The 25,983-nt window shown below is 50.4% G+C and overlaps 2 protein-coding genes across 2 annotated transcripts; one reads left to right on the top strand and one right to left on the bottom strand.

Moving 5' to 3' along the window:
• The first annotated feature begins 18,303 nt into the window (after positions 1-18,303).
• Positions 18,304-21,140, top strand: LOC124667389 (bromodomain adjacent to zinc finger domain protein 2B-like). The gene is made up of 2 exons (XM_047204680.1): positions 18,304-19,231; positions 20,955-21,140. The coding sequence occupies exons 1-2, from the start codon at positions 18,430-18,432 to the stop codon at positions 21,038-21,040; spliced, it is 888 nt and encodes a 295-aa protein (XP_047060636.1). The 5' UTR covers positions 18,304-18,429; the 3' UTR covers positions 21,041-21,140.
• An 807-nt stretch (positions 21,141-21,947) lies between these two features.
• Positions 21,948-25,071, bottom strand: LOC124663718 (peptidyl-prolyl cis-trans isomerase-like). The gene is made up of 6 exons (XM_047201392.1): positions 24,880-25,071; positions 24,639-24,783; positions 24,423-24,511; positions 23,518-23,572; positions 23,247-23,332; positions 21,948-22,347 (listed from the first exon to the last, which is right to left on the bottom strand). The coding sequence occupies exons 1-6, from the start codon at positions 25,069-25,071 to the stop codon at positions 22,192-22,194; spliced, it is 723 nt and encodes a 240-aa protein (XP_047057348.1). The 3' UTR covers positions 21,948-22,191.
• Positions 25,072-25,983: the final 912 nt, after the last annotated feature.

Here is a 25,983-nt window from a genome sequence, read left to right as displayed (position 1 = left end):
CTCGAGAGTGTACTTGGCAAGAAGTCTCAAGCACCGCTTTTCTAGCCTCGGGCGGTGAATTTGGGAAGAAGTCTAAGTCTCGCTAGTCATGACCCTATCCGAACATAGGATTAAGATGTGTTTAACGAGGCGGTCGAATCTATAAAAAACATCAACATGTCAACTTGTCAGTGAACGACAACCTTGGATGTAAGGCCCCCATAGCCACCCCATACTCTCTCTATGAATGTGGCTCATTATCTATTGATAGCTCCTATTATTGTGTTGTATGCGCGATGACAATAGTGACATCGTCTATGAGAAGCTAACCATAGTGTGAAGTCAAAGCTATATGGGTGTGCCAAAACAAGTCCTGGGTGAGCCCTGCCCTTGATCGAGAAAAGTAAGAACACTAGTCGATAAAGGAAGAAGAGTGGAACACTTGAGGCCAACGAGGAGGACCATATTGAGGTTTGGCACACTAAGACCAAGAACGGGACATGCCCCATGCCGATCCTCACACTGTCCCTCTAGAAACGGTCCTCGAGGAAGCCGAACCTGTCACAACCAAACATGGAACCTCACCAAGGTGCCTTGGAAGTCCTCAGTTCGTTCGGAGCCAACGCTATGCCTGCTCAATGTCGCGTTGGAACTCGGTGACCTCTCCACAGGCAAATGGGGCCTCCCTTGGCATGGAGAACATCGCGAGATCAGCACCATCATATCCGAAGTTTGGTCGAAGTTTCCCAAGCCATGACCACAGACCTTAGGTCCATCCTATGACGCCTCTCTCTAACCAACTTCAAACGGGGTCACGTGGTGTCAAGAGGATCTAGACCAATCCAAGCCTAAGTGTTAGACGTGTATGATTAGGACACGTCTAGAGCAAACCGACTCAAAAGAGTCCTACCTTATTTGTAATCTATTTACTTAGCAGCCAAGTCTCCTGTACTATATAATCCCAACGTGGGATCAAATTAATCCAAGAGCAACAATTATATTTGCCTTCATGGTATCAGATTAGGGTTTTCTTGATCCTCACCTATGGCGCCGTCAGAGCCCTCCGCCGCTGATCTCGCGGCCGCTGCCGCCGAGGCCACCGCCAAGGCCGCTCTCTGGGCGCTCGCGGCCGCACTCCCCAGAGCATCCGTGCCGTCGTGCCGGTCACCCTCGAGCTTTCAACCTCCAACTACCTCCAATGGCGCGGCATGTTCTCCGACGCTGTTGAGAAGTACGCCCTCGAGGATCATCTCCTCGAGGATGCCTACCCCACGGACCCCCCGCCACAGTGGGCCCGCAACGACGCCATCGTCCGGTCATGGCTCAACAGCGCCGTCGCGCCCGAGCTTCTCGCCATGATCGTTGACACCACGACGCCACTGCCTGCACACGCCTTGTGGACGCGCCTCTCCAACATCTACCACGACAACGCGGACACCCGCTCCTCCTACCTCGAGCAAGAGTTCCACGGTCTCCAACAGGGCTCCCCGACCGTGGCTGATTACTGCCGCAAGCGAAGGTTCTCGCCGACGAGCTCAATGCGGCTGGGCACGACCATCACCGACAAACGCCTAGTCCGGAACACGCTTCGCGGTCTCGGACCTCGGCTTGCGTACATGCGCACGTTGCTCCTGAAACAGCGTCCCCTTCCGCCGTTTCTCGACGTCCGCTCATCTCTACTACTCGAGGAGCTCACGTTGCAGCAGCAGTCCGAGTCATCCTCGACCCCGTCCGCCTTCGTCGCGCGCGGAGCCCCCACACCTCCACCACCGCGTGGCCCTCGCCGAAAATACGGGACCTCCGCGGCGCCCGGAAGTCCGCCGCAACTTCCGGCGCTTTGGAACCTGTCGCTTTGGCGCACGGTGCCGTTACGTCCACTCCGCGTCTCCCCAACAACGCGGCGGCACCCCCAACACATCCGGGAAGGGATCGCAGGCTCCCCGGCCGTCGATGCGTAACCCTTGGGCTGGGTCAATCCAGGCTGTGGCCGGGACCACCGCCACGGCCACCTCCTCTTGGCCTGCCTCGGGCTCATCATGCCATGCTATCGGCGCCGCCTCCATGGCCCTATGGCTCTACATCACCGATGCCATGGCCACCGGGAGCAGCTATACCATGGACGCCGGGAGCGACGCTATCCGCCCCGCCACCCGCACCCACATACAATCCAACCGCACCACCGCCATCCTTCGACCAAGCCCAACTCATGCGAGGCTTTCAACACCATGTCCCTGACACCACCATCCTCGAATGAGTGGTTCATGGACTCAGGCGCCTCCGCTCACATGACCGGCAATCAGGGTAACCTCTCTCACATCCTCACCTCTCACTCTCCTTACCCACATGTCATCGTCGGCAATGGCCAAACTATTCCCACAACCCACATCGGTCATACCACTCTTTCATCTCCTACCCATTCATTCTCTCTTAACAATGTCTTAGTTACACCTGACCTAATTAAAAATCTTATTTACTGTTCGTAAATTCACAACCGATAATCTTCTATCTCGTTGAGTTTGATCCGTTTGGTCTCTCTCGTGAAGGACTTCCGCACCAAGAACGAGATCGTCGGGTGCAATAGTTCCGGTGACCTCTACCCCTCTCGGTTGCCGGCCTCCCTCGCGCACGCATTCTCCACCACCACATCATCAGCAACCTTGTGGCATCGTCGTCTAGGACATCTTAGTAGTCAAGCTTTGTCGCACCTAGCAAGTGCTTTTTCTTTTCCTTGTAATAAAAATGCTACCGATAATCAGTTATGTCATGCTTGTCAATTAGGGAAACATGTGCGTCTACCTTTTGATTCATCATCTACTCACACTACTCGACCTTTTCAACTAATCCATTGCGATTTGTGGACTTCCCTCTTCCTAGTGTATCCGGTTACAAATACTACCTAGTTGTGTTAGATGATTTCACTCATTACCTTTGGACTTTTCCCTTACGCATGAAATCTGAAACTTTCCCAACACTCAAAAACTTCTTCGCCTATGTATCCACTCAGTTTCATACAACAATTCAATCCCTACAGTGTGACAATGGTCGTGAATTTGACAATACTGCTGCCCGCACATTTCTCATGTCCCTCGGTGCCATTCTACGCATGTCTTGCCCATACACATCCCCTCAAAACGGTAAAGCCGAGCGTGTCATTCGCTCTACAAACAACATGGTTAGATCACTTCTTTTCCAAGCATGCATGCCTCCAATATATTGGGTCGAAGCTCTTAACACTTCCACTTTCTTGTTCAACCTTCACCCCACTAAAACCCTTCGAGCACCGCACCCCACACGAGGTTCTCTATGGCCTCCCTCTTCCTCTCGACCAACTTCGGGTTTTCGGATGTCTTTGTTACCCTAACCTCTCCGCTACCACAGCTCACAAACTCGCTCCTCGCACGACCGCCTGTGTCTTCCTTGGATACTCCTCTTCTCACCGCGGCTACCGCTGCCTCGACCTCTCCACACACAAACTTATCATCTCCCGTCATGTTGTCTTCGATGAAAATTCATTTCCTTTCTCCAAAATATCAACACCACCTACTCCCATTGATCTCTCATTCCTTGATGAGCTGCCACCCATCCTCCCAAACCCTCCACCCCAGCCACCCATGCCTCAGCCTAACCCCCAGCCACCCACGCCTCCCCCTAACCCACCTCCACCTCCCCCTCCTCCCGTGGTTCTGGCTCCGGTTGGCCCTCCCCTTGCCGAGAATACTCACAATATGTACACTCGTGGCAAACGTGGTATGTCTCGGCCTGTTGATCGCCTTAATCTGCATGTTGATGTTCTTAGTCCGCTTCCGAAAAGCTACCGTGGTGCTCTGAAGGATCCTCAATGGCATGCTGCAATGGTCGATGAATTTACAGCCCTGCAAAACAATCGGACATGGGATCTTGTGCCTAGACCACCTGGATCTAATATTGTTTCTGGCAAATGGATATTTCGTCATAAGCTCAAACCAGATGGCTCCTTAGACCGGTACAAAGCACGTTGGGTGCTCCGGGGCTTCACCCAACGCGCCGGTGTCGACTACGGTGAGACTTTCAGTCCGGTCGTCAAGCCGGCAACTCGTTAGGACAGTTTTGTCCATTGCCGTCGCTCAAGACCGGCCGATCCATCAGCTCGACATCAACAATGCCTTTCTCCATGGTACTCTCGCCGAGACTGTCTATTGTGCACAACCGTCGTGGTTCGTTGATGCTTCCCGGCCCGACCATGTATGCCGCCTCAACAAGTCTCTCTATGGGCTTAAGCGAGCACCGCGAGCTTGGTATAGCCGCTTCACCGACCATCTTCTACGACTTGGATTTGTTGGCTCCCGTGCAGACCCCTCTCTGTTTATCTACACACGCAACACGGAGACACTTTACCTGCTATTATATGTTGATGATATTGTGCTGACAGCCTCTTCTGAGCAGCTCCTTCGACACACCATCACAGCTCTAGAGCGCGAGTTCTCTCTCAAGGACCTTGGAGCATTACACTATTTTCTTGGTGTTGCTGTTACGCGCTCTCCTACTGGCATGTTCCTTTCTCAACGGCAGTACATCCTCGACGTCCTTGACCGTGCAGGAATGACTGAGTGCAATCCATGCTCCACTCCGGTTGACACACAGTCCAAGCTTGGCGCTACTGGCGCCCCCGTCGCTGATCCATCCACTTATCGGAGCTTGGTGGGTGCTCTCCAGTATCTATCGTTCACCCGCCCGGACGTCGCCTATGCCGTTCAGCAGGTCTGCTTGTACATGCACGACCCACGAGAGCCGCATCTTAATGCGGTCAAACGGATTCTCCGGTACCTTCGCGGCACCGTCGACTATGGCCTGCAGCTACATCGCTCATCACCAACATCACTTACTGCTTATACTGATGCCGATTGGGCTGGATGCCCCGACACCCGCAAGTCGACTTCTGGGTATGGGGTTTTCCTTGGTGACAATCTGATCTCTTGGTCATCTAAGCGCCAACAAACTGTCTCCCGATCGAGTGCGGAGGCAGAATATCGTGGAGTCGCTAATGCAGTTGCTGAAGCATGTTGGTTACGTCAGCTCCTTTCTGAGCTCCGTCGCCCACTTCAGCGAGCTACTGTGGTCTACTGCGACAACATCTCCGCCGTCTACCTTTCGACGAATCCAGTTCAACATCAACGCACTAAGCATGTGGAGATTGATCTTCATTTTGTTCGAGAGCGTGTAGCCTTTGGAGATGTTCGTGTTCTCCATGTTCCCACATCCTCGCAGTACGCTGATATCTTCACCAAGGGGTTGCCATCGACTATCTTCACCGAGTTCCGCTCCAGCCTGAACGTCCGCGGTGCTCCCGCTCCGACTGCGGGGGGGTGTTAGACGTGTATGATTAGGACACGTCTAGAGCAAACCGACTCAAAAGAGTCCTACCTTATTTGTAATCTATTTACTTAGCAGCCAAGTCTCCTGTACTATATAATCCCAACGTGGGATCAAATTAATCCAAGAGCAACAATTATATTTGCCTTCACTAAGCACACAAGAAACCCTTTAGAATTACAAATACATAATATTTGTCAGTTTATCGCATTTTTTTATATCAAATCGGGAGAAACTTGTATAGGATCTCTCCATTAGGTGGGATCATAGGATCAACTCATAGAAAACATATTTTCAACATGCGAAAAATCTGAAAATAATATACAAACATCCCTATGGACTGTATCTACAACTCCGAGAAATTTCAGCTCAAAATTTGATCTACATTTTAAGAAACAAAAAAAGACAATCCGACCGTGAATAGTGTCAGATGTGATTGAATAGTATTTCACACTATTCACACCTAAATTTATCTTTTTTGGTTCTCTAAGTGTATGTCAAACTTGAAGATGCAAATTTTTGTCCTTGCATATGTAACACAAACGTGTGTTACTATTTTTTTTCAAAATATTTGAGAATGTTTTTCAAAAAAATTGTTCTCATAGATCCTATCTAAAAGTTGATCATATCCAAAGTCTTCCCCGTATCAAATATGTATCCTTTCAATAATTTTACATTCTAGTGGAGATTATTTCTACCATAGCGTAGGATGAGTTCCGTTGGCCTATTAGTTCTATAAGTTGCTATTCAGATCATATATGGTTGTTGTTTTTTGTCAACCATTGAAATTGGCATATCTCATTTATACTTTTTCTAAGGAGCTGTTGTATTACCCACATATAAAATATACTACAAGTCGGAGTGAACATTATTTAACAAAAATAAAGGTTTGAAGTTCTTCTACCTTGGCTGTGACCAATAATTCAGGTGTACATATCATTTCCCTATATTATCTAATCACCTCACCTTTTCAAAAGGCAATGAAGAATTTCTTTAATATACGAGACTGATTCAAACTTCTAAAAACATTCTCAAGTGTGCAGCATGCACCGCATTTTGATATATTTGTTTTCGAGTGTACACAGAGCACACACGTTAATTATTGGCTCTGCAAGGGATACATAAACATTTTTGCCGTTTCAAAAGGATAGCGTATAGACGCATTATACTGTATAATTATTGGTGGCTGGGTACACATCCAAGTGTCATCGTCTTCTCTCTCACAAAAAAAGTGTCACCGTATTTCTTCTCTTTTCTGATGAAGATTGGATCGTGGACTATCTGGGATAACCAATAAAACAACACACGCGAGAAAGGAACGGAAATTGATTCTTTTTACCGGGCATTTCACCTGAATGGTTGATCGAATAGCGGTACTACCCCAAAACTTGGGGTATACAGCTCTAGCTATATAAACGATGGTGTTTTATATTTTAAAAAAAACGATGGTGCATTCTCACTCTTTTAGTTTCCTTGTTGCTAAGTTTTTTAACGGTTGTGTGCATTCAGTTATACGAATGTTACATGAAATACTTATAATTCTCTAGTAACATAAACCACCATTATGAAAGCCAAGTGAAAATAACTGCAATGTAGGCACCCTAGTTAGCTTACTGGCTACAATCCTGAAGCCATCGTACACTATCGCGATCCAAATATCATTAGACTAGTCATAGTGAGGAGTAAGAGCACTTCATTTTGCAACTATTAGGCCCGAGGAATCGAAATGAGTGAGAGGGTCTCTGGCGACTGCGTGGGCGACTCCGCGTCGCCGGCGTCTGCTCCCTCGCCAGCCGCCGCCCCCGCCCTAGCTCTAGGTTCCATCCACCCAAGCCTCCTCCTGCCTCCACCTTCCCTGGCGCTGCCCCTGTTGATCCTGGCCCAGCCTCCCACCGTCTCGGCTGTCACCTCAATGGCTGATGCAAGGGAGGCCGGAGTCCCCAGTGCTGCGGCTCGCCCTCCCGCGACGGGCAACAACGCGGCGCCCCTTGGCAACGACGACGGCGCAGCCACCGGCCTCGAACCCGCGCCTGCTCCGAAAGTCGCCGGCGTGCAGCACCTGTCCCCAGGTGCCGCCTTTCTTGACTCTATCCTTTCTATGTTTCACACCATGGTTGCAAGGTCGATCCGTGCTAGTTCGTGCGAGCTTGCGCAGTTCTGGATTACGCCTGGTTGCCTCTCCCCTCGCATCAATTCTTTCTGTGTGATCAACGCCCTGAATTTTAATCTCACGGCGCATCCCGATTGCTTCTCTGTCACCGGCCATGGAGGTGGGATTTTCTCCTCCATCGCTGCTTCCTCCGCTGTCCGTGACATTATTGTTGCCCACCGGTCGGTTAGGCTGGGGAAATCTGTGTATTTCCTCCACCGCTCCGCTGCCGACGCTGCCGTGGCGGTGGCGCAGCTGCCGCCGTGGATGCCGGAGATGCAAGGGCGCCTTCACTCTGCTTCTTCTGCCCATGGGCCAATAACTGTCGTTGACGGTGTGCCTCCACCGCTTGACCGTGCCGGACCCACCTTGCTGGACAATCCGCCCGAGGCCCCACTTCTTTCCGGAGAGGGCGATGGCCTTATCTGCTCCCCCACGAGTCAACTTTTCCTGTGCGGCGCCTCCATCCCTTCCTCCCCTTCCTCTCCGCGATCCCGCTCGCCATCAGCGCCTAACTCCGCGAATCCTGTCGACGGCCCGCTCTGTACCGCTGGATATGCTGTGGCGCGTGAGCTCTTCTCCTGCGCGTGCGAGTCCTCGCCAGGCCTCGTCACATCGTCTGCTGCCCCAAACTTTCAGGCCTCGACCTCTTTTCCCGGCCAGGCGCCGCTGCCAGAGCAGGAGAATGCCTTGTGCACGTCGGGTGCTGCGGAACCTCGTCCTGTCTTGTCTCCGCGCAGTCCGGCGAGCGGCGTGCCCACCCATCCCCGCTCCTATAAGGAAGCCCTGCTTTCTTCTTCCCCCAGGCAACCCACCCCGCGCAAGAGACTTGTTTTCTCCCCAATCAAAGGCCGGCCTCTCTGCTACCGCTGCCTCTCCCCGGAGCACGTCGTGGGCGAGTGCCGAGACCCCCTCCGGTGTGCTGCGTGTGGACGCGTCGGCCACAAGCGTCGATCATGTGAGCTGCCTCCCCTGACTTACTCCTCCTCTGCCCCCGACCTGTCCGTCCTCTCTGATCCTCTCCCATCTCCTTCCTCCAGGTTGTCGGGAGCGCTGCGCCTCTCCCGGCCTCGGTCTGCATCCCCGCCGTCCCCGCGTCCCAGCCCCATCCATGCCGCCCCCAGACACGTCGACTTGGAGCGCAACCGCCCTCCCCAGTTTCGCCCTCCCACGCCGTACCCTCGCGGGCTGCCTCCCGACTCCACTCCTTCCTCCGCGGGCGGTTCCAGCCGCTCCACTCCTGCTGGACGCGCGCCTCTCTTCTAGCCTGCCCCGACTCCGCCACTTGGGCATCGCGGGCCGCCCACCTTCGCCCCCCTGCCGCGTCCTGCGGCCTCCTCCGAGGCGGCGGCGGCTGTGGCCGACGCGGAGGACGTCCAGCCTGTGCGCCCGGACTTCGCGGAGATCTTCATGCCCCCGGCTCACCCCGAGTCTGGGGGCCGCCGCTTCGCCTACGCTTTGATCGTGCCGGCCTCGGACTCGCCGGGACACCTGCTCCGACGTGCCTTTGAGGAACGCGGCGGCAACCCCCAAGTTGGGCTTGCGGCCAGCGACTACGGCGCCCTCATGGTGCTTTTCCCTTCCGCTGAGGTGCGTGAGGCCACCATGCAGCTCTTCCCCCTCGACTTCGACGGCCACTCCATCAGGCTTGAGCGCCCGGAAGAAGGGCCGAACAGGTTCGTGTGGCGGTTCTCCTACTTCGCGCAGCTCTCTGCCACCGGGTTTCCTCCCGAACATTGGGACGAGGTGGGGATTCGTACAGCATTCCGCTCCATTGGGAGTGTTTGCTGCATTGATCCCCTGTGTCTCAGTGAAGGGGATTACTCGGCGGTGAGGCTGGTGATCAAGCTGGAGGATGACCGGGATGTCCCCCACGCGCTGCTCGTGCGCGATGCCAACGGCGTCTCCGGCACGGAGGTGTCCATCCGGGTGGTTCGTACCTGGTCGTTTGAGGAGGACGGGTCCTCCATCTCCTCAGGCCACTTTGGTGACCTGGGTGGGGTTGAGCCTGAGCCCTCTTCTGGTGGTGGCCGGCGGGAGGCTAGACTGAGTGACATCGACGAGGACTCTGTCTTCGGCGAGCCGCCATCGCCCCCGAATGTCAGGCCCAGCTCCTCTGTCTTGGAGATGTGGGGGAGGATCGTGGCACGCAGGCAAGCCGCCATGTCCTCTGCTCCCGTGAACGACCTCGACTCCGAGCCTTTGTTTGGCTCCCAGAGTGCCCCTCCTCCTTCAGCCACCCCCGTTGAGCTCTGGGACAAGGTTCTGGCTCGCCGCCTGGCTGCTCAGTTCCCGGAGGAAGGCCTTGATGCCGACCAGGTTAGCTTTGAGCCCATCTCCTCTGCTTTTCAGCTCGTTTTACCCCCTGCCCAACCTCAAACCCCCCTTCTCTTGCAGTGGTATGACACGCTGGCCATCCCTGCTACCCCGTTGGTGCCTGCCTTTGATGCCAGCCTTGGCCCTGCCCTCGCTGACGGCGAAGTGCACCCACCTGTGACCTTCTCCGGCTGCCGGAGATGAGCACGAGGACGCCGTGCGCAAGCAGCGCGTCCGCCGCAAGCGTGCCGTCGACTCGGCGTTCAAAGCCCGTCGCAGCTCTCGTCTTGCTTCGAAGGAGCCGGACCACTTCGTCAATATGCTGTCCAAGGCCAAGGCTGTCAAGGCCTCGCGTTTCAACCTCTCCACTGGCTCGCCTCGTCTCCGCGCTGCAGTTCAGGCTGCAGGGTTCGGGGATGGAGTCCCAGGCCCTATCCCTCTGCAGCGCCTCAAGGCGATTGCTGCCGTCTGCGGCGTCGATCCTGACGCGGTCACGGACGGGGCAGCGGTGCCTTCTGGTTCTGGATGATGCTTCAAACTCTTGGTGACCAGGCTCATCTGTCCGTTCATCGCTCCTATGGTGGTGCGGCTGGAGCCGTTTGCGTCCCCCCTTCTCCTTGCCTTGCGAGGCTCGTTAGCTTGACCAGCTGGAACAGCTCCTTCAGATTGCAGGCCTGTCTGCTGGAGTTTCGCCCCCTTTTTTTATTTATTTCGTTCAATCTAGACTCTGTAATGGCCTTGTGCCTCCACGTAATCCATGCTGGCTCCCTTTTGCGCTCGTTTCCGGTGTCTGTGTGTCTCCTTATATGAGTAATCTTTGCTTCGTTGCTGGTTCCTGGAACGTACGTGGTTTAGGTGACGACGACAAGTGCACTTCGTTTCCGCTGACCTCTTTGCGGCCCGGCCAAATATCTTGGCGCTCCAGGAGACCAAGTTGGGTCCGATCCCTCCTTCTAAGGCCTCGTCCTTTCTTCCCCCTTCCCTTCGTAATTTTTGCTCGGTTGATGCGGTGGGCACCTCGGGTGGCCTCGTTTCCGCTTGGGATTGCAGTATTTTCAGTCTCTCCCACTCTACTCCCTCCCGGCACATCATCTCTCTCGACCTCTCCTTCAACGCCGATGGCTCGATTTTGCGTTTCACCAATGTCTATGCGCCCTGCGACCGTGCTGATAAGGCTGCCTTTCTTCTTGAGCTCACCACCCACGAGCCTGCTCAGGATGTCCCCTGGCTCATCGCTGGCGATTTCAACCTTACGCGTAACCCTTCCGATAGGAATAACGACAATTTCTCCATCAGTGAGGCTTCCATGTTCAACGAGTGTATCAATGAGCTTGCCCTTATTGAGCTTCCGCTCCGTGACCGTCTGTTCACCTGGTCCAACCGAAGGGAGAACCCTACTCTCATTCGGCTTGACCGTGTGTTCATCAACCATGCTTGGAACGATCGCTTCCCCTCCTCGTCTCTTGCCTCTGTCGCTCGGGACACGTCGGACCATGTGCCCCTTGTCGCGTCTATTTCTACCTCCATTCCTAAACATGGCCTTTTTAGGTACGAGCCTTCCTGGGCCCTGCACGATAGATTCCGTTCATCAATCTCGACCGCTTGGACCTCTACCTCTCGCCGTGATCCTACCTCTCAAATTGTGGCCCGCCTTCGCCAGTGTAGGCTGAGTTGCAAGAGATGGACAAAAAAAACCACCCCCCACCTTGAGCGGGAAAACGACTGTCGTTTTCTCATTAACCTCTTTGACCTCCTTGAGGAAGCTCGGCCCCTTACCCACGCGGAGAATGGCCTCCGTTCTCTTACTATGGATGCCCTCCACCTCTCTATTAAAGAGCGGGCAATCTACTGGAAAACTCGGGCAAAAATCAAATTTGCCTTGGAAGGGGACGAAAACACCAAATTTTTTCACGCCTCTGCTACGTGTCGCCTTCGACGTAACACCATCCCCTCTCTGGAGGTCGATGGTGTCACTACCTCCTCCCACCTTGAGAAAGCGGTTGTTCTTAAAAATTTCTTCTCTACCCTCCTCGGGTCGGTCACCAATTGTGAGTGGCGGTTTAACCTGGCTGATCTCTACTACAACTCTAGGGCCCTCCCGGCCTCCCTCAGTACTCCGTTTTCCCACGACGAGATCCGCAAGGCCTTCTCTGACATGAACAAACAGTCGAGCCCCGTGCCTGATGGCTTCGGCCCCTCCTTCTTCTCCACCTTTTGGGACTTGGTCTCTTCGGACGTTTTTGGAGTTTTCTCCTCCTTCTACGATGGTTCCATTGACCTCACAAGAATCAACAGGGCCTTCCTGGTCCTCCTCCCAAAAGTAGACGCTGCTAACCATCCCTCTCTCTTCAGGCCAATTTCCCTCCAGAATTGTGTCATGAAGGCTATCACAAAGGTGCTCACTTCTAGACTCCAATGTGCCATCCACTCTCTTGTGGATGCCGATCAAACCGGCTTCCTCTCTGGGCGTCGTATCTCTGAAAATATCGTCTACGCTGCGGACCTCATTCGGTGTTGCCACCTAAAAAAAGCCCCCGCCGTCGTCTTCAAAATCGACTTCAGAAAAGCTTTCGATTCCGTTAACTGGGACAGCCTCCTGACCATTCTCAAAACTAGGGGCTTCGACGAACGCTGGTGCGAGTGGATGTCCCGCATTCTTTCCACCGGACACACTGCGATCCTCCTCAATGGGGTCCCGGGGACTGGATTCGTTGCCGCAATGGGCTTCGGCAAGGTGACCCTCTTTCTCCATACCTCTTCATCATCGTGGCGGACGTCCTTCAACGCCTTATCCGTAAATCTTGGAGGGACGGCTTGATTGGCCACCCCCTCTCGCCTGACCTGCCTTGTCCCGTCCTCCAATATGCTGATGACACTCTCATCATCTGTAGGGCCAACCATGATGCGGTCTCCCACCTCAAACTCGTCCTCGATGACTTCGCCGCTGCTACCGGGTTGGCCATCAATTTTCACAAATCGTGCTTCATCCCCATGCATGTCGGCGACGATGATGCTCATCGGATGGCTGCCACCCTTGGGTGCCCCATCTCCTCCTTCCCGCAACCCTATCTCGGATTGCCACTCTCCCCCACAAAACTCCCCATCTCCGCCTTTGCCCCGCTGATCCAATCTTTCGACCGTCGTCTCTCTGGGTGGCGGGCTCTCCTCCTCTCTTCGGGTGGTCGGCTTCTGTTGTGTAATGCAGTTCTTAATAATCTTGCTACTTACTACATGTGTTCGTACTTGCTTCCCCGTGGTGTGATAGAAAGTATAGATAAAAGGTGCCGTGCTTTCTTTTGGACCGGCAAGGATTCTTGTTCGGGTGCTCGTTGTTTAATTGCTTGGGACAAAGCTTTGTTGTCTAAACAGGAGGGTGGCTTCAGCATCAGGGATCTCCACCGGCAAAACAGGTGCTTGCTGCTCAACTTCGTCCACAAACTCCACCAGCCTGAGAGTCTTCCGTGGAAGGACTGGTTCCGCCTTCACTCGCCTTCGGACCTTGGGGACACGTCATCTACTCCATCATTCCTCGAGAAGATTGTTGCTGGAATGTCCGCCGCTCTACCGCTCCATCACTCGGTGCTCCGTTGTTAGTGGTACTTCCATTGCGTTACGGAAGGACAAGTGGAGGCCTGGGGGAGCTTTGCCGACCGGTTCCCCGCGGCTGTTCTCCCATTGCACGCGGCCGAACGCGACGGTCGCTGTGGTTCTTGCCTCGGGTCTCTCTCTTCAGCCGCGCATGTCTTCTGCCGCCGCCCGCGAGCTCGCCATCGTCCACCAGATCATCGACGCCACGTCGCTCCGCAATGGCCACGATATCCGCTCCCTCGACACCTCCTCGGCCCCGCCGTTCAGCTCGCGTGCCGCCTACCGCCTGCTCTCCCCGGCGCTGCCGGTTGACGCTTCAGCTTGTATTGCGTGGGGATCTCGACTCCCCGCAAAGCTGAAGATCTTCGCCTACCTCGCCGACATCGACGAGGCTCGGCACCCGCGCCAACCTCTTCTTCAAGAACTGTGCTCCCTCGGCGATCCGCGCCGCCTGTCCTACCGAGGAGACCGGACGTCATATCTTCTTCGACTGCACGCTTGCCTTTGGTGTTTGGGCTCGCCTTGGGGTCGATATCCCTGCTGACCGTTTCTCCTTCTGGGACCTTGCTCAGCCTCGCGACTTCCCTGTGGACGTGTGGCGGGTTGGAATGGCTGTGCTGCTTTGGTCTCTCCGGAAGGCCAGGAACGATTTGGTTTTCAACAATAGAAACTGCATCGCCAGCTGGTCATTCGTAGGGCCTGTGAGGACCTGGCTGTTTGGAGATGGCGCTTCAAAGAGGAAGACCGGCTACCTCTAGACTCCCTCCGATCCTTCTTTCTTTCCTGTAACATGTAATTGAGATGTGCTTCTTTTTTATTCTCTCCCCACCCCCTGCCGATCCCTGTCGCATTGTAAATCTTTGTATGGACTGACTGCCTAGTCACTTCGAGGGTAATAAAATCACAAACGGTGGGGAGTAATCCCCCCGTCATTCTCGAAAAAAATAGTGAGGAGTAACATAAAGTAGTAACATTGTGCATGTTACTATCCTATGTTACTACCTTCATAGTGGGTAGTTACATATATATGGTGTCATGCATGTTATATTTATTAGATTGTAGACTCATCTTGTCTTGAGAAGTGTGATGTTATGGTAACATAGCTAGTTACCACCCCATTCTCTTTCTTCATTCATTGTCATGCCATGTCACCAAAATGCTTTGGGGTGTGTGATGTTACTACCTATGTTACTCTCAGACTGCTCATAGTGGGAGCAGTGGCGGAGCGTGGCCAAAAGTAGAGGGGGGGCTAAAAAAAATTAGCCGCCAAATAAACTCTTTACGTGAATATTTTTAACAGGTTCACACTAATTTTTCTGAAATTTCATTTGTAACAGTAAGTCATGATTTTCAAGCTTGAAAATGCACCTAATTTCTTGATTTACTAAGGAATTTACATATCAACCAAGATATGAAAAATATATTATTTGACTAAGATCCACAAATGTAAGCAGCGATTTCTTGATTTCCTACGGAATTAGCATACTAAACTTGTGTTTCTATCTGTAATAGTAGATCGAGGAGCAGGAGCTAACTTGAAGAACTGCCCGATGGCTAGTAAGAAAAAAAACATGAAGGATAAGGCGATGGCCCAAGCCCGCAGGTTAATAAAAATAACCTACTGCTATTAAATTGGGCACTGCCCGTCAGACCCCATCAGCTGCTATTATTAAATTGGACCTCGCGTATTGAGTGGCTGTTCTCTTTCTCCTTCCTGGCCCTGTGCTTGATTGGAAGCGTAATAAACAAAATCTTGTCGAGGAAACAACACAGCCGATGCAGATTAAGCCTAGTCACGTTTATGGAAGGGGGGGTTGTAGCCCACTTTCGCCTCCAAGGCGCTCCGCCCATGAGTGGGAGTAACTTAGGTAGTAACATCACACATTTCAAGGTGTTTTGGTGACATGGCATAGCAATAAATAAAAAAAAAGAGGGAGGTGGTAACTAGCTATGTTACCATAACATCACACACCCCAAGATAAAATGAGTCTACAAACTAATAAATGAGACTTTGCATGATACCATCTCTAAGTTACTTTCCACTATGAAGATAGTAACATGGACTAGTAACTTATGCATGACACTACCTTATGTTACTTTCCACTATGAGCAGCCTCACTATGAGCAGTCTTAGCCGTGAGCACGGCCGTGACCCCACGTTTCAGAGCTAATTAATTCCAAATTAATAATGCTAATCTAACCGTAGCGGAATCTTATGCCCGAAGCTAACCCAATAGCGTCCGCGTGGCCACCGACCCTCTCGCCCTCGTCCTTGGGGCGGCCATTGACTTGGCAGAGCACAGCTAGTAGTGCCATGTGTTGTTACGGGACCCGTCGTGCCGGCCTCCCCTCCCGACAGAGACTCCCGCCTTCTTGGCTCGTGCCACGTATGCAATCTCCGGTGGGATTCCGATCCATCTCCTTCCGCACGTAGCCCCGGCCGCCCTCGGCTGTTGCTTCGCGAGTCCATCGATCCTGTCGTCTATCCTTGGTGTTCTAGAACAAGGTCTATTCAAGTTAGTACTTCATCGGAGTACTTTATCGCAGTAGAAAAGAATCTCTTTTGGCCTTTGTGTGACGATGTTCAAGTGATTTAAATTGTTCTCGACGTACTGCAAGGAAGAGGGAAATTAAGAGTTGTTGCATCGCGGTTAACTTTGTTCCCTCTGGTTAAGGAAATGCATGCTTGAGAGGCATGTGGCAACCCTCGAGATGAACGAGCGACAAGCTTGACCATCGTCGAGGAGGTAACTCAGTCGGCTGGGTTGCATGCATACTAATGTGTGGCTGAGTAATTTCACATAGCACCAGCTTTGGATCTGCTTTTCGCGGCATTAATCGCAGCAAATGTGTGTCTAGAACACGTGCCACGTGTATATGTGATTAATGATAAGCAATCAAAAAATTTAATCAAAAGAGGTTTTTAGCAAGTGTGTCGGTCGAGTTGGAATGGACTAGATATAGCTAGCTAGGTAGCCCCAGAACAGTGATTGGAGAGAGCTACTAAATATATTTGACAGGCCGGCCATCACAGCAGGACAATTACATCATGCAATGCATGCCTATATACCCATGGTTTACGCAGCATAATTGGTGTTTGCCTATTGAGAACATAATTGATGTTTGCCTAACGGAAGTAATCAACATACTACTATATCATATCAAATCAGGCTTTCTAAGCCCACCGAACTACTGTAGTCCACAACTCTAAACTAAATAAAGCATCAAGTACCTGTTTAAACTGCATGATTCCCATTAAAATTCAAAGGAAATTCCATGTCCACTAGCTGTGGAAGAATGTTTCCTATCCCAGCTTTACAAAATTCAACGGACCTAACCAAACCAGTGGACTTGATTGCCAAAAACAAATCTTCCAAATAGTATTGTTCAGTAATGTAAAATACAGAATCTGGTGTTTCCGATGTCTTGAGAGTGGTCATCGGGCACGTGAGTGCCACACCGCCTGGCGCCCCCTCATCATGTTGGCAAGCCTTGATGCATCGGCGTTGCCCCGCCTCACCAGCCGAGCGTTCTCAAGCTCCAACTCCACGCTGGTCCCAGGTAGAAGCCTTGCTCCCATCTAAGGCTTTTCGTCCAACGTCGATTGTTTCGGCTTCTGTTTGCTCTATGGCCTCGGTGGATATGTCGATGTGGTCTGCTTTGTAGGGGAAGACTAAGTTATTGCGCTCTGAGGCCCTTGTTATGGCTTGAGGAGAAGGTCCAACCTCTACGCGACGCCATTGACTCAATGGAAAGGTTGAATGCTATGGACCGAGAGCTTTCTGAATTGAGGCTGCATTTGATAGGCTCTCCCTGACATCATCTGTGTTACATATAGCTTCTGAGCTGCGCCCTTTGGTTGTGTCTAATGTTGTCTCCACAGACGAGAGTGGAGCATGTCCTCATGTTTGTTTCTCTCCCAGTGCTAGGGCCAGCTGGGCGGTCATCGCTCCGGTGTTGTAGCTCATGCATGAGCTTGAGGAGTTGTGTGGAGAACCGGTTATGCCTATGCCCGTTGCTTGAGGTTGAATCGCTCGAGATCTTGGTTGTGGTTTTACCGTCGAGCTAATCTCTAGACTTCAGGAAGAGTATTGATGTGGATGCCGCAATCTCTCTCTCTCTATCTCTTGCTTGTGTCCATTGGGCATGTGGTTCCTACAAGTGATGCAATTGCTTCATACAGAGCATTGGCACTTGTGCCTGAGGCTCTGTCGCCAACGCGATATGCGATTTCCTCACCACTTTGACTGTTGCTTGCCCTTGTTCCAACAAGATGGATGTGTGTCTCTTGAAGGAAAATCGAAGAAGGGATAAGTGCAATAGAGGTGGCGCTAGACGCTAGACCAGTCATGGAATGTAAAAACAAACAAGTACAGAAAGCAAAATGAGTGGCACCGCAGGAAATGCATTCGTTATTGCTTGATGAATGACTGGTGTGTTTTTCTCGAGCTACCATCAGTCTATGGGGGCACTTTGGTGATGTTGTGACACTTTTGTCGGTATGTTGTAAGAGTGTCGTGTTGGGAGCCTATATATGTATGCTTTTTTTGTGGTGTGGTGGCTTGTGTTGGGAGTAGTAATGCATTCATGACAAGTTTGTAACGGTTTTTGCCTTATTTTTAGAGTAAAACAATTGGACAACTCTCTTCTGGGCAAATCTTTTACCTTCGTTTTGAAATAAAAAGAATCTGCCGTCGACTGCATCCTGACCGTTGCCTTCGAAATGCACGAAAAAGCTCCAAAAAGAAGTCTTGCTATAGCACAACAGCCCATATTGTTGCTTGTGTCATGCTAGCTAGGTCGCCGAGAATTTGATGGAGACGGTCTACAGTCGAACCCGAAAATGGCGGGGCTAGCTTCCCCCACTTGAGGCCAATATATAAACCAAGACCAACACGCGATCGACGTCGCAGCCAGTGAGCATATCCTGTCAGTTTGCTTCCTTCCACACACGCACCTAACGAACAAGCTAGCCAACAAATCGTTTACTTGTCAGGGTCGTGCTCACCTGAGTCCTCTCCCCCTCCTCCACTCTTGCTCGGATCGAAATGGCGTCCCCGTCAACGTCCACAAAGACGACGACGTTCGCGCTGCCGAGGCTCCGGGATCTCATCGAGCACGACGACGAGGAGGATGAGCTCGTCGAGGAGGAGGAGGACGACAACGATGAGGACGACTGGGACGTGCGCAAGCGCATGTCCCGCCTCTCCGTCGCCGGATCCGACGGTGACGACGCCGACGACGAGGACGACGGGCGCAGAGGCGTCGATGACGAAGATGAAGAGGACGACGACGAGGTGAGGTCAGATGGTGCCCACGGCGAGTACGGGAGCCGGCCGTGGCACCCGTACGGGAGCCCGGGACACCTGCAGCCCCCCTCCTCGGCGTCCCTACCGGGCACCCCGGAGCGCGGGGCGCCGTCTCAGTCTCAATCGCCGTGGGGATACGGCTACTCCAAGGACTACGCGAGCGAGACGGAGGCGGCGGCGCGGTGGCCGGGCGGGGCCGGGCCGCACGAGATGCGCAGGCAGCAGCACCGTCGGCAGCGGATGATGCGGGAGGTGTGGCTGGACCGCGCGTGGCAGATACGGAAGCAGCGGCGGGAGCTGGGAGAGCGCGGCGACCAGGCGACGGTGCTGGTCGGCGGGAAGGGCGGCGGCGAGTCCCCCGCGCGGGCCGGCGGCGTTGCCATGGATATGGACGAGCTGCGCGCCTGCAAGGACCTCGGCTTCGACTTGCCGTGCGACTGGACGGTGGAGATCCCCAGCTACGCCGTCCCCGCCGTCGACACCGGCAGCAGCGGCGGCAACTCGCCGGCCTCGGGCGGCAGCTGGCGCATCTCCAGCCCCGGTAAGTCCTCCAATCATTGCACCACAACCACTGCTAAGTTATGACCACGAGCTGCCTCATTAATTTTCCATAGCGGTGTTACTCGTACCGTACGGACAATCACTGGCCGGTCGACTTGGAAGAAAATTTTGCCCCGTCACAGTTCAGAAACAGTAGCTAACCTACGTGCTCGTTCCGCGACCATGAACTTGGAAGCTCGGAGCGTTCCATCACCCGTAGCTTGATCGATCAACTCGCTTAATTACCGGTCGCTTAATTTCCTCGATCGGCTAGTTCGTCATGTACGTCCATCTGGCAATGGCAATTCACCATGCGCGCGCGCGCGCGTGGCACTGAAGCTGAAACCGAGTTTGGCCTGACTTACCGGGCACTGCACTGCGCCTGCGACATCGCGCATGATTCGCAAGTCTTTTCGGCCAAAAGTACGTATGCCCGCGCGTGCACAGAATTTATTAGTGGCGTGTCCGTAGCTTTCGCACCAAGCCGGCATCATTGGCCAATTCGTCCTCGGCATGCTCCCTCTTCCCTGGATGAGCCGCTGCTTTGTGCTCGCTAGTGTATGCTCGCCACGTTTGCTAGCCGGTTAATTTCCGCTTGCTGCCCAGCCTTGATCGTGCCACGCACTTTTCCTACTAATTCTTCTAGTACTCACGTTCATAATCAACCAGGACAATGGACACTATAACGCTGGTTTGCGGCATAATTTATGCCACTAAACACAAAGAAACGTGCCAAGCATTCGCGAACGGTGTGGGTGGAATGTCACACAGAGTAGCATATATAGATACTTATGCAAACAAAATGATTGGATGATCTGTTGCAAACTTTCTCGCTTGTATTTCTTTTTTTAACTTGTATATTTTTGTTAAGATTATTGGAGCTTTCAATATTTTTACATAATTATTCCCAGACAAACATAACAAAAAGTTAACTTAGACTTCAATCCAAACTAACTTTCATATCCTAATATTTTATTAAAACAAACACTAGTTTTCCCCTTATGCAATGTTCAGTCATCCACAATGTCCATGCATATACGGTTCTAAATCATTTTCTCACTTGTAGGTTACCGATGTTTTCCATTGAGCCATCATAACTTTAAAATATCTAGATAAATAGAGTTTATACTAAAATTTTATACTTATTTTTACCCTAATTTAGTCTTAATAAGTAAAATTATCTATTACATACATGGAATGGTTAACCACATGACAATGTTTGTAAAAATCACTTCTGCATAGTACTACCTCTGTCTACTTTTAGATGTCAAAAGTTTATCTAAATTCAAATGTATCTAGACACTTTTAGTTCATAGATACATTCAAATTTAGACGAATCTCTCGACATCTATTAATGGACGGAGGGAGTATTATTTTTCTCCGAGTTGTAATGTACACCGCACAAAAGTTTGCATGCGCTAAATTTAAATTGCCTGTTGTAATAAAAGCTTTCCTTGATTTAATTTTTCACCGTTTCATAAATTATCTAGTGCATACCTATGTATTTTGTTTGCTTGTTTATCTATTTTAATATTTAATATCCTTGTATACCATGATAGCGATCTCTGAAAGGTACCCTTGAATAAATATCTCATTAGCTATTCTAGTTTGTATTATTACAGATATATAATATGGAAGCTTCTAGAGTATAAATTGTAGCGTTCGTAAATCTGTCTCACAAGTTGAAGCTGACAGATGTGCTTGCTTCCTAAACTTTGGAACAGGAGATGATCCCAAGGAAGTCAAGGCGAGGCTCAAAGTGTGGGCCCAGGCAGTGGCGCTGACATCTGCTTCTCGGCTCGGCGCTTGATCCGGAGAGCATCGTCATCAGTTCCAGAGCAACATCAACACCACGCCTCTGTGCAAACCACCACAATTTTCCTTCATTTCCTCCAAATAACCTGTTCCTGCTGCCAGAGAAACAATGTATATACGTGTCCCATTGCACGCACTTGTCCACAAATAAGCATTGTTTTCATAGCATTAGCATCGAAAAGAAAAACATACAGACATGGTTTGGTTGGATAGCTTTTTTTTCGAATTGGATAGCTTGATTAGTTAGCTACGTAGGGTTTGCATATGTTCGTCGTTGTGGGCTCTGCCTTTTTTTACAGGTCACACGTGTTTCCTGGTGGCACGTGTGGTCGTTTCGGGTTTTTGCCGTGGCTGGTCAGTTGGCCGGCCGGCAGGGGGCGGGCCACCGGCGGTACAAATGTGCGTTTGCATGCCATGATTGCAAGAGTGCAGATGAAGAAAGGAGAAGGAAAAAACTGAAGGCGGCATTCATATATGTGATGTGACAGCTAACAAGAGAAAAGGAGAAAAAAATTGAAAATATCTATGCAAAAGCTTTCTTGAAGAACTAATGTTATGTACTCGCACGTCCCACCTATTCTCTGTTCACTATAGTTGTCCTTGTATATTTTACACTTCGAATCGCATGTGTATTATGTGTGGATTAGATACCAAGTTATTTTTCTCTACATGGCTAAAATGCATAGGTTCATGTCAATTCTTATCTCTTATCTATTTGCAAGCAAGAAAAACTTATCTATCTTTCAGAAATAGTACAGAAATACTGGTCATAAATTTCATCTGGCACTTATTTGGTCTAGCCAAATTTCATTGTGCCGCACACATATGACAGTAAAACATACCTGCTCTACAGTGTCAACGAAAATGTTGCCTCCAAATGAACTTTAACTCCAAGTCCGACATAACAAAAGACTTTCCATTTTCATTAGCAGACAAAGAGTAAATCATGTTCAAACACATGAGCATTATTTCAGTTTCCCGGAACAACGTTACACTGGTGAAACGAGCCTCATAAGATTCCTGTACTTGTAGTTGACTAGCTAGTTGGAGATTCAAGTAATCCTTTCTCAAACCGCGCAAAAAACGAAGGAGGATGTCCTGGGCAAAACCCCCTTATTGACCCTGAGCACTGAGCCATTAAGCTTTTCAGCCGTCCAAGGGCAGCTCACCACAATCCACAATTCGGCAGGGCAGCTTGGGAGTATCGGACCTGCTGGTTTCTTGTGATTCAAGCTCCTTCACAACGTCCATGCCCTCCAAGACTTGTCCAAACACGACGTGGCGGCCATCCAACCATGGTGTCTGCGAAAGCATTCCATTGGAATCAAAAACAAAAAAGAAAATCTTAACATCGGGTTCTTGTGGAGAAAACAAAACTGAGATGTGATTTGTTTTTGGTCGGGGATAATTTATTCTGATAAGTTATCGTATCCGATCTAATCTCTTGCAATTATCTTGTTTATATATTGATAAACACACTACCAATCCCACGTGGTTATTAAGTTCAAAATGACATGTTGATGACTTACAAAATGTGATGAATTGGGGAATATACACAAAGGTTAAACAAATCGTGGGAGAAATAAAGAAATGTGGAAGGCACACTTTTTAATGGATCCAATAGCTGTAAAACAATAATATGATGAAACAGTATTTACAATTAGGACTATTGCAATAGTTACTAGTTTACGGCTCTAAGATGGATAGATACTATTTTAGAAAGTAGAATTTAAGTATCATCAATATTTATTTTGTTGAACATGCTTTTGTGGGCACAAACACTCTTTCAAAATGAAACTTAGGGAGTTTTTCACTGAAGGATTAAAGTTTTATATCAGAATTAAGAATCTGAACCCCATCTGCCTCTTTTCTAGGATGCAAAAGGGAGTAATGGTCTTCTGAAGCTAATTTGTTAATGGGGTAGTTTAACACTGATTTCAGCTCTGTCAATATCAAAAATCAACTTTTTGAAGTGTCTGAAGTATCATTTCTAAAAGTAGTAAATAAATCTGAATGGTAATGAGCGAACACAATATAGGGATGGAAACAATACCATTGTGTTCCTAATTTGTATGTACTTTTGAAGACTAAATAAATAAAGCCATACCTTACTACCATAGAACATTCATGGCTGTAGGTTTGGAAAATAGTGATCTAGTAATGATTTGTCATATTGAGTAGGAGTATTAAGGATTTCTTACCTTCGCAGTGCAAATGAAAAACTGGCTTCCGTTTGTGTCAGGGCCCGCATTGGCCATGCTTAGTACACCAGGGCCAACATGCTTTACTGGAAAGGGGATAAGAATACAAAATCTTCAGTTTAACTACTACTACTATTGAACTGAAACTAAATCAATACTGGGAAAAAATTAAACACACTCAACTCAATGCAATTTCAGTCCGTAATCCGAAGTACGATGAAAGGTTAAGGAAATGAAGTGGAAAGATCATCTTCACTATCAAATCACTTACATGTAAAGTTTTCATCATCGAAGCATTCACCATAAATACTCCTCCCACCAGTGCCCTGGAGTCACCAAAAGAATCTTAGCACTGAACAAGTGAAAAAAGCCTTTTACCTTGTGCTGACAAAGAATTCACTGAACTCCAAACCTAGACTAGGGTGAATTTTCCTTGTCTTCCATGGAGTGCTTTTGCCGCCCATTGACATTTCTTTCTATACTATCTTAAAATTGCAGTGCTCCCCCGAACTAAGAAAGTGCCCACCCTTTGCCTGTTGTCTTCCCAATTGATGTATTCTGGACACTACGGCCTCTCTTGTTTGCGTGTTTACATTTTGATCGTTCAGATTTCATCCTTCCCCTTGGTAGTTTCTCAAAATGTGCGACTCGGAAAAAAGAAACTAATCGTGACCTGGTACACTGTTGTGCGCTCGATTTGGTACTAGGCTCATCATAGGAAAGGTTATCATTCAGCAGACACGAAGTGAAGAGAAGAGGAGTACATTAGGAATTTACGAGTTGCACTATGAGACACAGTTTTGCACAACAATAGGCAGCCAATGCTCATCTAACTATTGGGCGCTCACAGTATTAGGTAGCCAATGTTGAAAGGGCATCCAATGTTCAATATGTCATTTCTTTCCGTGCAAAATACTTGTTGAGGACCTAAAGCGCTCCCTCTGGTGGAAAGTGCTAGTTTGAGCAATGGCATTGATCAGAAACCTCTATTTCTACAACCTAGTTCGTTAGTTGACTTGGCGAAATAAAAAAGAAATTGCAGACTGATTCATAATTTCAAATAGACGAGGAGAAAAGGCTGAGCAGATGCCACTAATTCTCTTCAGAGCTGAAGAATTTAACATCTGAATCAGAGACATCACTGCGCGCTATAAGTGCAGGCAATGTAGCGCTTACATTGTTTTCCTGGAAATCCCCACCCTGAATCATGAAATCCTTGATGATTCGGTGGAAGGAGCAGCCCTTGTATCCATACCCTTTGTCTCCTGGCCCAACCAAAACAGAGAGAAACCGTGCGTGAGTCCAGATACATACTACTCGGCACACTGACTGACATTAACAGTGGATTTGCTGTCGAAATTGGACAATGGAGTGTTATTTAGCCTGCTATACCAGTGCACAAGGCGCGGAAGTTGTCGACGGTCTTGGGGACGACCTCGCCGAAGAGCCCGATGACCACCTTGCCCACGCGGTCCCCGCCGATCTCAACCTCGAAGAAGCATTTGCTGGTTACCTTGGCCTGGAGCTGCACGTCACCCTGCAGCAGCAGACCAAGGCAAATTCAACCACCAAGCAGAGGCTAGCGAGCAGAGAACCACACACGGTCTCGTTGAGGGCGAACAGGCGCGCGTACCTCTGCAACCGCCGCGCGGACGACGAAGGCGGCGGCCGGGGCGCGGCGCGCGCCGAGCCTGAGCGACACCGCGGAGCTGGAGCGGAGCGGGCGGGCAGCGGCTCCCCTGGTGCGGCTGCGGGCGGAGACGAGGCGGTGGTGTGGCGCCGGCGCGAGGGCGGAGGGGGCGGACACGGCCGGCCTGCACGCCATGGCGGGTTCGTTTGGCTGCTAGTTGGATTATCAGATAGAATGGATCGACGGGGATTGGGAGTTGGAGAAGACTGGAGACGGCGGGCGGGGCGCACGAACGAAATGACCGAGGCGTGGTATAGCTACGTCTCGCTCGCGGGCCATGCGTGCCCGCATAGTTTGGTGGGATCATCGGCCCAAATCTGACTGCTGTATGTGAATGTCAGACAGATTCAAGGAGTGACGGAGACACTTTTTTTTTTTTTTTGAAACAGTAAACTCCACTTTATTAAGCAAAACAGTAGGCCGTCTCATTAAAAACCTTCCAGTCCCCTTAGGTACCCTGGAAGGAAAAAAATGCGTCTGGAACCTGCTGCCGTGATCACAGTATAGTTACATCCATGGTGATTACAGGAAGGAGAAAATCAGGGGGGTCTTCATGCCACACCACACTATCTATACCCTCCGCTCTAGCAGCTAAACTATGAGCAGCACTATTTGCTTCCCTAGCACAATGACTAAAAGAAACTGAGGTAAAACCACGGCAAAGGAAACAACATTCCTCATAAATCGCTGCTGCTGCTCCAGACGAGAACCCTCCATCTTGCATAGTTTGTATCACTTCTAAACAATCGGACTCAACCATGAGCTTGTTACAACCAATCTGTCCAGCCAGGAGAAGACCATCACGTAGGGCCATGGCTTCCGCTGTAGGAGCATCAGCAATGTAGGGGAGGGTTCGATTACATCCCGATATGAACAAACCATGGTTGTCTCGGATAATTGCTCCAGTACCACCAGAACCTGAGATAGGATCAAAACTAGCATCAACATTTAATTTTACCTTACTCTCAGGAGGTTTCGTCCAGCCACCACGAGCTATGCCGCCAGCACCACCTTTTTTTGCTTTCGCATAGTTAGAGGCAAGTGCCA

This window comes from Lolium rigidum, chromosome 6, assembly GCF_022539505.1.
Source record: "Lolium rigidum isolate FL_2022 chromosome 6, APGP_CSIRO_Lrig_0.1, whole genome shotgun sequence".
Taxonomy (NCBI): domain Eukaryota; kingdom Viridiplantae; phylum Streptophyta; class Magnoliopsida; order Poales; family Poaceae; genus Lolium; species Lolium rigidum.
Note: the sequence above shows the minus strand (reverse complement) of the source record. Positions and strands in the feature narration are given on the sequence as shown.

What these genes read in the sequence shown, in the direction of transcription:
- LOC124667389 (XM_047204680.1), top strand. Translation starts at nt 18,430, where the DNA reads ATGGCGTCCCCGTCAACGTCCACAAAGACGACGACGTTCGCGCTGCCG. An exon ending in CTGGCGCATCTCCAGCCCCG is followed by an intron (nt 19,232 to 20,954) that starts GTAAGTCCTCCA and finishes ACTTTGGAACAG; the next exon opens with GAGATGATCCCAAGGAAGTC.
- LOC124663718 (XM_047201392.1), bottom strand. Translation starts at nt 25,071, where the DNA reads ATGGCGTGCAGGCCGGCCGTGTCCGCCCCCTCCGCCCTCGCGCCGGCG. An exon ending in TCCGCGCGGCGGTTGCAGAG is followed by an intron (nt 24,784 to 24,879) that starts GTACGCGCGCCT and finishes CTGCTGCTGCAG; the next exon opens with GGTGACGTGCAGCTCCAGGC. An exon ending in TTTTCATTTGCACTGCGAAG is followed by an intron (nt 22,348 to 23,246) that starts GTAAGAAATCCT and finishes ATGCTTTCGCAG; the next exon opens with ACACCATGGTTGGATGGCCG.